This window comes from Crinia signifera, chromosome 6 (genome assembly GCF_055691185.1).
Source record: "Crinia signifera chromosome 6, ASM5569118v1, whole genome shotgun sequence".
NCBI classification, from domain to species: domain Eukaryota; kingdom Metazoa; phylum Chordata; class Amphibia; order Anura; family Myobatrachidae; genus Crinia; species Crinia signifera.
This window is the reverse complement of record NC_139222.1, coordinates 168,670,017-168,683,573: the sequence shown is the minus strand read 5'-3', so window position 1 is coordinate 168,683,573 and position 13,557 is coordinate 168,670,017. Positions and strand designations below refer to the sequence as shown.

General features: G+C 41.1%; 1 protein-coding gene across 2 annotated transcripts in view; it reads left to right on the top strand.

Moving 5' to 3' along the window:
• The window catches only part of LOC146008595 (proton channel OTOP2-like), a 60,457-nt gene that overhangs the window by 37,532 nt on the left and 9,368 nt on the right, over window positions 1-13,557 (top strand). For both annotated transcript variants that reach the window (XM_083148053.1, XM_083148052.1), the window contains exons 3-5: window positions 601-659; window positions 6,425-6,573; window positions 10,948-11,816. In XM_083148053.1, coding sequence (XP_083004179.1) covers window positions 601-659; window positions 6,425-6,573; window positions 10,948-11,816 — 1,077 coding nt within the window. The remainder of the gene's footprint in view (window positions 1-600; window positions 660-6,424; window positions 6,574-10,947; window positions 11,817-13,557) is intronic.

Below are 13,557 nucleotides of genomic sequence, written 5' to 3'. Positions count from 1 at the left end.
ACTCACCATCTCCTGTGTAACACATCCTCCCTCCGACCTGCCATATAGCATGGGGGGGTCATTCGATTCATTCAGTTCCCTACGCGTTCCCACGAGGACCAATGTTTTTTTACTGCACATAATGATTTATGTGCATGTGCAGGGTCCCTGGGCAAATTGACTCAGCAACTTGCATAGTAGCCGAGTCATTTGCACGGAGGGATACGGGCTGGGGGCATGGGATGGCAGAGTCAGGTGTCGCCCATGGGAACACCCAGCGTTTCATGGGTGTCCCCAATAAAACGCTGGCCGTTCCCATGGGATTGTGGGCGGGACGAGGTGTGACGGGGGCGGGCAGCTTATATTTGCAAGCCCGATGGTCGCCGATCATCAAATTATATTTTGGCTGCGGACACATGCAACATGTGTCTTCACATTCCCTACACTACTGGGCTCTTACAGAAACCATCATTGTCGTGGGGGGTTCTTGTACGGTGTACCAGTGCTGCACTTCATGTTTATAAGAAAGTGCCTGCAAATGCAAGATTATAGTATCTCTGTGTCCTACTCCTAATACATATAAATATATTTACATATACATTTGTAATGTTTTTCTTTTAGACATTTTTCCTTTGTTTGTCCTGCAAACATTGTGTTCAAATCTATATAAATCCAACTAGGTAAGTAATCGCAATGCTGGCTTGTGATACTCTCCAAAGCATACCTGTATTATTGCCTATTTCTTTGCTAATGATTTTATTCATCATGATTTTAAATCTTTTGTTTACCCATTACTTTAACAACTTTTCCGCAGACTTCTTAAAGGTGACCTTGAAATATAACCAAAGTAACACTAAATTTCCTGTTTTGGTGGGTTCTGCTTTATGGCTTACAGTTACTAAGAAATAGATAGTAAAGCGCTCACCTGGTGTATATATAAGTTATTAAATATATATGATGCAGAGACAGTATGTGTGGAAAACAATATTGTTTTCCACACATACTGTCTCTGCATCATATATATTTAATAACTTATATATACACCAGGTGAGCGCTTTACTATCTATTTCTTGCATTGAACCTTACGAGCCTAGACCACTCGAGTTTAGCAGCTCCCTCACCCAGAGTGATTATAGCGCCTTATCCCAAAAACCCATTTTCCATTACAGTTACTAAGATTGAATGGGTACAAATGCATCCATTCGATCTAAAATACGACCAAAAAAACATGTACGGCCAATTTACTATCAGACAAATTCAGCTGATTTGCCATTTTTACAGGGGACATAAAAATAGGGATCCTCTGTATTTTTATAACCAGCATCGGGTTACAACAGCCTGCGTTGTCATGCCACAGCCGGGGTACACTTTTTATATAAGTTCTCCCAGCCAAAACATGACACCCTGGCTAATCAGCCCTGGACGGGTCTCTGGGGGAAGGGGGAACCCCATTTTATTACACACTTCATACATACATACATACTTACCTATCTTTATCCCATAACTTTGGTCCCTTTGTCCAGTAGAAAATCCACATGGGAACCTGTAAAAAAAAATTAAACTTACCATCCCTCTGGAATAGATCAGTCATCTTTGTTCCATGTAGGCATTCAGGGGGTTAAAAAAATGGCAAAACTCGATACCAAGTGAACTGAGGAGCCGCAAGTGTGTTGACACTTGCGCCTCCTCCCTGAGAATGAGGGAATCCCCATCGACGTCAGTCACTGGGATTCCCACAGCCTATCAGGAGCAGTCTCCAGGGGATCTCATCAGCAGCTCCATTGATGCACATGTTATGAATTAACATGTACGTCTGTGGCCGGGTCCCTCAACAGGTGCCTATGTAAAAACGTAGACCTTTTGCATATTGCCTTTTTAAATGTTGACCTTTTGCATGTAAACTTTTTTCATGTGTCGACCTATTGACTGCCCACCTAGACACTGTAGACCTTTCCATCCACACCTGTCAAGTATCTTGATCCCTGGGGTGAAATGTAATAGGATGAGAGATTCAGAAAGTGAGAGATTTGGTAAGAAATCTCCAGTTTTTTTAAAGCAGCAACCATTTACAATTCAACATCAAACTGGCTTTGCAGTGTAAATGATTGCCGCTTTAAAAAAACTGGAGATTTCTTACCAAATCTCTCACTTTCCAAATCTCTCATCCTATTACATTTCACCCCAGGTGTTCAATGTACGCTTGCAATGTAGTTTTGATGACTGTTGCCATTTTTAGTAGTGGGAATAAAATGTAATTTTTGAATAAACTTGTAGCATTAATCTAAATGTTTCCAAGTTGTTGTTTTTTTATTGTCAAGTTTATTTTTTATTGTTCATTTTCATGTAAACTTTGGCAAAGTGTGTTTCCTTCCAAATTTGCTAATTACAGTACATAATTTGTTGGCAGATTTAGATCATTTTTGCATTTTAAAACAGACAATTAGAAGTGAAATTGTATTTCATTTTATTAAAAGCTCCAGAATTACAATAGGTCATATGAAACTAATTTAAATAAAGCATTATTGGTATTAGCAAAAAATAATTGACACTACTACTACTACTACTACTACTACTAATAATAATAATAATTATAATACATTTTGAAAAGTTAATAAAATGAAACTTACTAAAGCATAAATAAAAATAGTATTTCACTGACTATGAAAAATTCCTGGTGAGAATAATATTTTTAAATGGGTGCCGGATGAAGGAGCGACAGTCGGGATTCCGATGGTCAGTACACCGACATCGGAATCCTGACTGTTAAATGCCTAACAGTCGGGATCCCGACTGCAGATTCTGCAGTAACTTTCTGGGGTTCTGTAATAATCTTTATTGTCTGTCGGGGTCCCAGAGCAAAATAGTTTTAGAACCCCTGACCTAGAGTATCAGCATTTTTATATATAGATTCATAAAAATATTAAAATAAGTAAATTGTTCCAACCTAAAATTTTACCTAAAGGTAATTGTCAACTATACTGTAGTTTATTTAAAAAAAAAAATTAGACTAAAATGGAATAAAAGAAAAACTGACTTCCACTACATCTTGACTAAAACAAAGGAAAAATAAAAAGGGTAACAAGGATTTAAACTACATTTAAAATCCTTGTCAAAATCAACACAAGAAATCTGATTTTACCGTTTTAAAGAACAATTACAGGTTGAGTATCATTTATTCAGAAATCTGTTATCCAAATTATTCTGAAAACCATTGATTCCGGGACAACATAAAACATTTGTAACTGGCACTACTGGGGACATAATATGTAACTGGCACTATGTATTTGCAAAATATCCTTAGCATTCAAATTCAGTGCCTAAAAAAGTAGACACACTTTATTTAATGTTTTGAAACCTTGTTTCATGCACAAATAAAATATATCTGTGTGTATTTCATGTTTGTTTACAACATAAATTCATTTTGTAATCACACATAAATCCCTTCTGAAATAGGTAATAATCTGTTACACAAAATTCAATTATACAGTTAAAATAAATTTTTAAAATGTGCCACTGTTTAATTTACAGTTACAGTATATTGAGTAATGAATAATTTATAATGTCATCATGAAATGTATCTTTTTTGAATCACGGCACCCTAGAGTATCAGAATCTTTTCACGGCACCCCTAAGCCAAAAATAAAATAATTAGACTGGGTTTATATGCAATTCTTAAGGTCAGTTATGTTGTAAAGGGCAGTCTTTGCTTCTCTTTGTACACATTTTATGATTGGCAGGCACCAGCACTGGTTTTGTTCATAAATAATGAACTATTATTAATTTGAGTTGGTCCTGGACCACCAACCCAGGGCACCCCTGCATGTGTGCCGAGGCACCCCAGGGAGCCACGGCACACAGTTTGGGAACCACTGCAGTAGACCCATGTGGTTCCGTAAAAAATAGGTTCATTTATGTTGGTAACTATAGACTTGGATTTGTATTAGATCTTTCATTTAGGTCTAGCTGTAGTTTAACATATCAGTGCTAATCTTGTATTCCTTCCATCTACAAATAGAAACAATATATGAACAAGTTCAATTTCTCTAAACAAAGGGAATGCTTCTGCAGGGAATCGCCAGCTTTTGCTGGAATCGCCCGCTTTTGCTGGCAGTTACTAAAGGCAACCATTGGTGGTGTGGATAGTGAAGGAACAAGCCCTCCGTGGCGGAAGAGTGGCGAGCGAAGCCAGCGAATGAGGGTCTGCTTGGGTCCCTTGTTCCGACCTTGCTCTTCCACTCCCCGCCCCCTCTCCTCCCCAGGTAATTGCGGCGAAGGGGAACTAGCCATGACCCTAGGCTGAGGTGCTCTGCAAGCTGACATGGATCACAGGAGGGGGAGCTTTCACTCCAGCACATAAGATGATAATAAATGAATATTGCGTCATGCTGCACCTCAATATAGAGACAAAGCAGGAAGAGAAATATTGGCAGGATTAGTGCCCTTTTAATACATCCACCCCTCAATTCTTAAATAGGTGGTGGTCTGTAATCAGCAGTCATATAGGATATGATCTATTTCCCACACCTCCATTTCACCCCCAACAAGCACAAGCCAGCTGATCAGTGAGTAATTCATTTTGCCATGAATCCATGCTTTTCTTAGACTGTCTATTTCCTCTAGCGGGAGGTAGACAGTCTGTCTGAGAAATGTATAGGTTCTATTAAGCACACTGGAGCTCTGTAGAAAGGCTCTTCTATTGCTTATAGATCTATGGCTATTACTGCTGGCGGAATTCTAAAATAAACGTTGTGTTTTGACACAGAAAGCTAGATTCAAGCATAGGTGTTGCCAGAGAATATTTTATCCTTGAATATCACAAACCAACTTCCTGACAGACAATGTACCTGTGTCTAAATTTTACAATAAGGTATTCTACCAGCGTGGGATTTTTCTGTTACCAATATAAGAATAAAGCTTTTCTTTATGTCAAAGGGCCTAATTCAGACCTGATCACACTGCTGTCAATTCTCAGTCTGGGCAAATACTGATAGACTTCGCATGCATACAGCTAGTAGTACGGATGTGCGAGGCCATCCTGTGATGAAATCTTGCTACTTTCTTATCGCTGTCCATACACAAGATGATTGACAGGAAGCCGATGTGTTTGGCGTGTCAGGAAAAATGCAGGCATGCCCAGGTGTTTCAGGGGAAGTCAAGTGACATCAGCTACAGCCCTGATTAGTATCATTATCCTTTATTTATATGACGCCACACTGTTCCACAGCGCCCAATTACAGAATACATAAGTGTATAAGCAAAACAGTGACTAAAGGTGCCCACACATGGAGCGATTGTCCATGCAATTTGAACCTTTTAGTTCAAATCACACTGTGTTTATAGTATGTGCACGCAGGTATTTTTGTACTACATCGCATCTACTTCAAATTGCACCCTGTGTAATGAATTGTGTGCGATATGTACTTTACATATTTAAATCAAATATTGTAGTCTAGTTCAGATAACATAGGGGATTATTTTGGTTCACTCCTTCTGGCAAATTCCTTCTTAGATGGACAAAACCATGTGCACTGCAGGGGCAGATTTAATATGTGCAGCGAGAATTAGATTTGGGTGAGTTATTTTGTTTATGTGCAGGGAAAATACTGACTGCTTTATTTTTATATTGCAATATAGATCTCACTTTGAAGTAGAACCCCACCCAAATTTAATTCTATCTGCACATGTTATATCTGCCCCATCTGCAGTGCATGTGGTTTTGTCCAGCTAAGAAGGAATTTGCCAGAAGGAGTGAACCAAAATAACCCCCAAAGTGTATAAAGTTCAAATCTTAGAGCTCTGAAGTCCAAATTGCATAGCACACATTGTATAGCTCAAATCATACCCATTGTAGCACACACCTCATTGTGTGTACGCACCATTAGAGTCGAATAAAGTACAAGGTACATACACATACTGTAGCTGCATCAGCAGAGGACACTAGTATAAGTATCAGCATGGCAGAATACCATAGGATTTGCTGTTGTCAAAGATGGTTTATGTAAGAGAAGGAAAAGCACATTGGGGAAGAGGGCCCTGCTCTTGAGACCTTACAATCTAAAGGAGATCATTCTGTTTCTATTGCAGCCATCGGGTAAGTCCTGTGCTACGCACATACTGCACACACTGTCAAAATCATTTGATGGTGAGCGGCTTGCGAATGGATTTTCAGCTGATCGTCGATCCAGCTAATTCCCAGACTTACACGAGGCAGGATTTCACTCTTGCGGGGCAGCGATTACCTGATCACAGGGCTCCAAAAATTAGCAGCCCTTCTATCAGGTCTGAATTAGGATTAAAATGCCTCAACAAAATACAAAATGTCTAGTTTCCTGTTACATGAGCAATGTTTTATCCAGGTAAGTATATACTGTAGTGCAATTTATAGTTGTTAGTGATTGTGCTAATGTCACTGTATAATTACCTTCTAGTGTGTCTCTACTTTAAGGTGCCTTCTGATGGTTATTTTGACCCTTAATCTGATCGTCTGGGTCACTGCAGTTACTGAAGAATCCAGAAATCACACTTTAGAATTACAGAAGTATCTAGAGAGAAATTTTTCAGATGGAAATAAAAGCAACATCACTGCACATGAAGGTACGAGTCTAAAAGTCAAGTAGTTGCATAAGCTCCAAAAGTTCATACTAATATTGCTAAATCAAGTGGAAGGGTTTTGTTTCGTTTGATCATATTACTGCTCAGTTACTGTGTCTTAAAGGTTGAGCAACAACAATATTGACTCTTTCAGGGTGTCCTTTGCTCTTCTATAAAAGACGTGCTCATACTCTGCATTGTTTTTTAGTAATGGATCTGTACATTATAGGGCTGATTCTGAAGACACTTCGTACATCGGTTTTCCATCTACAGTCCCAAATATCGTCACCTTTTCCAGCTACTATAGGGGCAAGAGATCCATGTGAAACAGGCTTCCCCTCTCTGTATGCACAAATGAGTAGAGCACAATCTCTAGCTATATTCCCATGCAAAGGGACATCCAGCAACGATCTGTCTAACTCAGAAGCGAATGGAGACATGCAGAAACACTTCTATTGACTCCTGCATATGTGCTGTATTCTAAAACTCCCTATTTTTAAACACAAAAAGACGTGTCCGACTCACAATCTGATTTTTTTCTGCTTCTTTTATTATTGATAATTTAAATAAGTGAAGAAAAGCTATTATATATATAAAAAAATAAACATTTTACTAACTATGTTTATTCCTCAAGAGGGAACTTATAATTGAGATGATTGTTACCAAATTTGTAAAAAAAAAAAAAAAAACCTAATATTTCCATCCAACTCGTGTAATCTCCCAAAAATTGTCATAGTTTTGGTATTATTAGAACTTACTTCTCCACCTATACAATGCCAACCTTGCTCCTTTCATATTGTATAGTACTGCATTTGATATGTTTGTAGACTGCAGGTAATGAGCTGTATAGCAAACCTCATGAACACACTGTAATTTGCTACACATCTCCTTATTGTCGTGTGAAAGTATATGAGAGTCAAGAGACCAGCATAAAAACATGGCTGTTATGCCTCCCCCTAATCATTACCAAACAAGTTGGGAGCAGCAATATTAGCAATCGCCAGTCTTACATATAATGTTTGCAGGTCCTAGGTAGTTTGGAATGTATATAGATATATAACGCCAGTGTTTGAATAATTTGTGTGCGTGGACTTATATTGATATAGATAAAAAAGCATTTCATCTAGTTAGATAGCTTGAAATGTGAATAGATCAAATCAATTATCATTAAGTAAGAAATTAGTATGAAAGATTTTGAGTTAACTAAAAATAGGGGTGGGCCTGACTAATTGGTGCCCTAGGCAAGGTTCTGGGTTGTTCCCACCATGTGGGACTCCTTGTGTGTTCCAAAGGCAGGCATACACCTAAGAAGCCTCGGGCCTCCCATAAAGGGTTTGTCCTCTCTTTGCTCCCCTTCCCCAATTGTTCTCCTATCCTATGCAGCATCATCCCTTCCTTATGTCTCTCCAGCCACAGCCCACACAGTTCTCTTTCCAGCCTCAGTCCATATGATGTCTCTCTAACCTCAGTTCAAATAATGGGGTATATGTATTAAGCCTTAACAAGAGATAAATGCAAGGGTGATAAGGAGAGATAAACATCCAGCCAATCAGCTCCTTACTGACTTTTTTCAAATACAGCCTGTAACATGGCAGTAAGCAGGTGATTGGCTGGACGTTTAGCTCTCTTTATCACCCTTGCATTATACATTAATACATCTGCCCCAATGTTTCTCTATCCTCAGTGCACAGTGTCTCTCTGCAGCCACAACCCATAAAGTGTCTTTCTCCAGCCAGAATCCATGCAGTGTCACTGCAGCCTCAGCCCACAGTGTCTCTCTTTAGCCCACACAGTGTCTCCTCCCAGCCCAGTGTGTCTCTCCATCCACATTCCTCACAGTGTCTCTCCAGCCCCAGTTCACACAGTGTCTTTCTTCAGTCCACAGCCCAGCCCACAGTGTCACTATGCAGCCCCAGTCCATGCAGTGTCTCTCTATCCCCAGCCCACAGTTTCTTTCTCCAGCCCACTCATTGTCTTTCCCCAGCCCCAATACTGATATGTGTAGATGTTGGTACGTCATAGTCCTTTGCTCAGTACCTCAAAGACAGAACAGGACAAACGCACTTCTCATAGTGTCGAATGTTCTATACAACTGGTGTGTAAAAAGACCAGTGGCGGAACTCCGGGAGACAACGGAGGCTCCAGCCCTGAAGGGGCACATCGCTCTGTCACCGGGCACATCCCTTGATCACCGTGTTCCCCCCATCCTTGACAGCCCCCTGACAGCATCTAGATCTGCAGTGGCTGTCTATCACCGCCTATAGACAGCCGCCGGCGCTGCAGAGGTAGTGTCTGTCCAGTGAAACTTCAAACCTGCAGCCCCGGGCTCCATGATGGGACAGTGGGCAGGGCAGGAGGCCTGGAAGGTAGCAGAGGCACGGCTGGTCCTGCGGCTCCCAGCACCTTGGCTCCAGCGGTGTCGCTAAGGTCAGCGGGCTGCTGGTTGCCGAGAGCTATACATGCGCGCTACCTAACTGACCCCTCTCTCTCACCCCTCTTTGCCTGACCCCCCCCCTCATTCTCTGCCTCACCCCCTCTCTATATGCCTGACCCCTCATCCCTCTCTCTCCACCTTAGCCCCCTCTATAACTGTATGTCTCTCTGCCTGACTCCCCTCTTTCTACCTTACCCCCCTCTGTCTCTGCCTTAGCCCCTTCTCTGTCTCTCTCTCTCCCTCTCTCTCTCTCTCTCTCTCTCTCTCTCTTTGCCTGACACCCCTCTCTCTACCTCACCCCCTATCTCTCTCTGCCTGAACCCCCTCTCTCACCTCTCTCTCTTTCTGCCTGGACCCCTTCATTCTTTGCCTCAACCTCCTGTCTATATGCCTGGCCCCTCATTCCTCTCTCTCGCTCTCTCTCTGCCTGACTCCCCTTTCTCTACCTTACCCCCCTCTGTCTCTGCCTGAACCCTCTCTGCCTGACACCCCTCTCACCCATCTCTGATACTTGTTTCTCACTTTCTCCATGATTCCCTATCATTCTCCTCTCTTTCTCTCCATTGCTCCCCCTATCTCATTCTCCCTCTCTATAGCTATATATCTATGGTGGTGGTGGGGGGCACAGCTTATATCTTGCCTCCAGGCGTCATGGATGAACTTACGCCACTGATAAAGACCAAATAACACTGTGTTCCATATACTCCGTACCATAAAAGGGCCTTAGCTTAGGCCACAAGATGTATCATATAGTATCCACAAAATATTCCATCCTGGGGCCTAAGCTAAGGCTCTTTTTCGGTACGAAGTATATGGATCACATGCTTATATGGTCTTTATACACACCCGTGTATAGAACATTCTACACTATGAGAAGTGCATTTGTCGTGTTTTGTCTTTGAGATACTGAGCATACGACTAAGACGTACCATCATCTACACTGAGAAGATTGAATATCCCAAGTAGGAGCGCCTCATCTATCATTTTTCAAATAATTGGTGACTATTCTTTGAGAGGGCAGCACCCTTTGTTTGGAGGGGTGTGGTATAGGGTTCCGACAGTCATTAGCCTGGCATCGGGATCCCCACTGGCCAGACTCAGACAGCATGGCGAGCGCTGTGGGGACGGTGGCTCGCTACGTTCGTTCCCCTATTCTATTCTCCCTCTATGGGGGTCGTGGACCCCCACGAGGGAGAATAGCCGGTGGCCGCCGGGAACCCGTCTGTCGGTGTTTTAACAAGTTTTTATAAGCATCAAAATAAAAACAAAATAAACACCTTTCCTGTCCAGCACTACTTAACAGAAAATGTTCCTGCCAACTACAAAACATATAACAGGTTCAGCAAGTACAGCTGACTTGTACTCTGCAGTCTCTTTTACCAGGCAGTGAGAGAATGAATACCCATCCTGACAGCCATTTATCATACTCACACAGATGAAAATACTGGTTAGCTCAATCTTATCCCAATCTTAGTACCCTGTAGACTTGAAATGGGCCTAATGTATGGAGCCTACCCTCACTCTCCATCCATAACATGTGGGACTCTTACTCTCTTTTATCAAAGCTCAAAACCTCTTAGCAAGACAACTCAGACTTTTTCCTGAAAACATGTAGATCAGAAACCTGGGACAAATGCACATGCCCTCAAACACTATACCGGTGTTCTTGTCACATATACTGTACAATGATAAATACTTCGCCAAGCAGTAGGCCAACTAATCTGCAAAAATTGCATTTGAGCAAAAACTTTAAGCTATTCAAACCAATGAACTTTTCAATAACTTGCAAAATAATACAGATGAAAGATTATTGATAATTAGTTGTCACAGTTCATAGATATTTTATTTAACAAAGTGCAGAAAATGTTTAGTATTGTTTGGCTCCTAATAAGGCAAAAGTGACTTTTTTTCATAAGAACACATTTTTTTTTTTTTTTCTCTAGAGGAAAATAAAGATGAGGACACATGTGAGTGCCCGAATCCATGTATAACCGACAAAGATATGTATACTTACTTGTATCCCTTCAACATTGAGTACAATCTCTTTGCTGCAGCAATGATTTATATCATGTGGAAGAATGTAGGACGTCAGATTGATGAAAATGCTTCTGAGCACCATGGATTAGGACCAGGAGTCCACCAACATATCCCCCTTCTGGGTCTTATATGTGGACTCTCTGTTCTGATTATTGGCCTTGTTATGTTTATCCTGTATGAAATTGGTAGAGAAGATGAACGCAAGCACTGGCTCTCACTAACAGCCTTTTACTTCTTTCACGTAGTCAGCCTTGTGCTCATGAGTCTTGCCAATATAGTTGGGATTGTCATCTTCAGACTGGACAAGAGGAATATGGACAATCAGAAGAACCCAAGTCGTTCACTAGATGTAGCTTTACTACTTCTAGCAACATTAGGCCAATATGGAATTTCCTATTACTCTATTATTGCCATGATATCTAGCCAACCCTTCAGCCTACTGTGTGGTTTAACACTTTTATACTCTATTTTCATGATTATACAGCACTCTCTTCAAAATGTTTTTATCATTGAAGGTCTACACCGTCTTCCACCCAATCACTTACTCACTCCACATAACAGTGACATTTCCCCAAAGCCTATAAGACAGCATGAAGCAAAGAAGCAAGTCATTGTGCAAGAGAGGGACAGTGTGCGTTCCCTTACAGGTCCTCCAAAGAATGCAAATCGTAGAATGTCAAGGAGAGAAACCGTGACTATGCACATCAAAAGTCATCTCAAGAAAAGAAAAACAATGAAAGATGTGTATTTGTTTCTTTTCCTCTGCAACATTATTGTAAGTATTACATGTAAAAGTACAGTTCATATTGTATATACAACTAAAACATAGGCCTTGATTTGTGCTATTTAATGCCAGCCAAAGCATGGTAACAGGTATGGGGCAGTAATATATGGGTTTCATACACACTTATGCATGCATTAGTGGTCAGGATCAGCAGCAAATCAGTAGCTTCTTTTAGATGCTGCATGCGCAATTTACTCATGTTAACTAAAGTATCTTACATTGACCACCCTGACAACCACTTAGTCACATATATATAATCATTAGTTGCCCACAGCATAAGGGTGCTGGATGACTACCCGACAGTCGGAATCCCGACAGTTTAAATGCCTGACAGTCTGGATGCCGACAGACAGGGGCTATTCTCCCTAGTGGAGGTCCACCGAGCCCACAGCATGGCGAGCGCAGCGAGCCCACAATGGGGCTTCTTTGCTCTCGTCCCCTGTCAGAGCATTGGCAGTCGGGATTCTGATCTCAGGATACTGACCGTCGTGATCCCGATTGCCGGACCACCATACCATACCCCAGCATAAAACGTGGGATCAGTGAATTGTTTTAAGGGAACTAGACAACAAATTTGAAGACATTTTAAAACGAAACATAGTAGAATCCTAAATGGTAGAGGAGATAGCAACACTTGGTTCAACACAACACAAAAGTACATTTTAATAAACAATGATATGAATACACATTTCAATTAGTAGATCTTAACCCTTTGAGTGCCGTTGCTGTGAGAAATATCAACTAGATATGCCAGCCTCACTTACAGCGACTGTTTTTGTGAGGGCACAATATTTAACTAAACTTCAATTAATTGACTTCAGATGATTTGCCAACAATAACTAAAGCGATTCATATTCCTCCACTACGGCTCTGGCATTATTAGCAGTTAATGAATCTTATATTTGTATAATGGAAAATGCCATTTATATTCATTATACTATATAGTAAATTTGTCATACCTAGGGATGCCAATCCCAGGATCGAGTTCGACAGAATCCCGGGATATAGTGCATTTGTGACCAGGATTTGAATCCCGGGATTGGCGTCTCCAATCCCGGGAATTTCAGGATTGAAATGCGCATTTTATCTTTTTCACCTGAGCAGTGCTGAGCACCAGGCACTGTTGTTAGAGGTCTTGCTGCGCAGCCATTAACTGTCCTGACCCCAAAATCACCTGGCTTCCTCCCCCGCCAGTGCATCTTAGAGTACATGTCGCGCGTCCTCCCCCGTCTGCTGCTTTGCTTAAATTTCCACTGACACTTGTTACGGGAGTGCCTGCGCCTCCTTCCCTACTCGCTGCTGTGTACAGGGCCCCAGCCCTTAACACATTTCATCAAATATCAAGTGGCCAATCCCGAGAATCTCGGGATTGACAGTTTTTCAATACTGAATCCCGGTATTGTAAAAATGGCCCGGGATTGGCCTCCTTAGTCTTACCCCAGCTTCCTTTTTTCCTAATTGGACAGTTTTTGAGATTTTAGTTGTGTATTCTTTGTTCTATTGTATGACAGGCATTCAGAAATACCCATGAATAGTAGTTTAATATCACTGTGATATTCCACTTAATTATTTGTCCACACTAGAGATGGACAGCTACTGTATGTTCGATACTTAAGCTCCTAATCTTAGTAATGCATTAGAAGAATAAACTGAATTAATGAAAGAGACACCTATCAGTAATAACACATAAACATATTATGCAAGGATTACAAGCTACTGCAGTGGTTCCCAA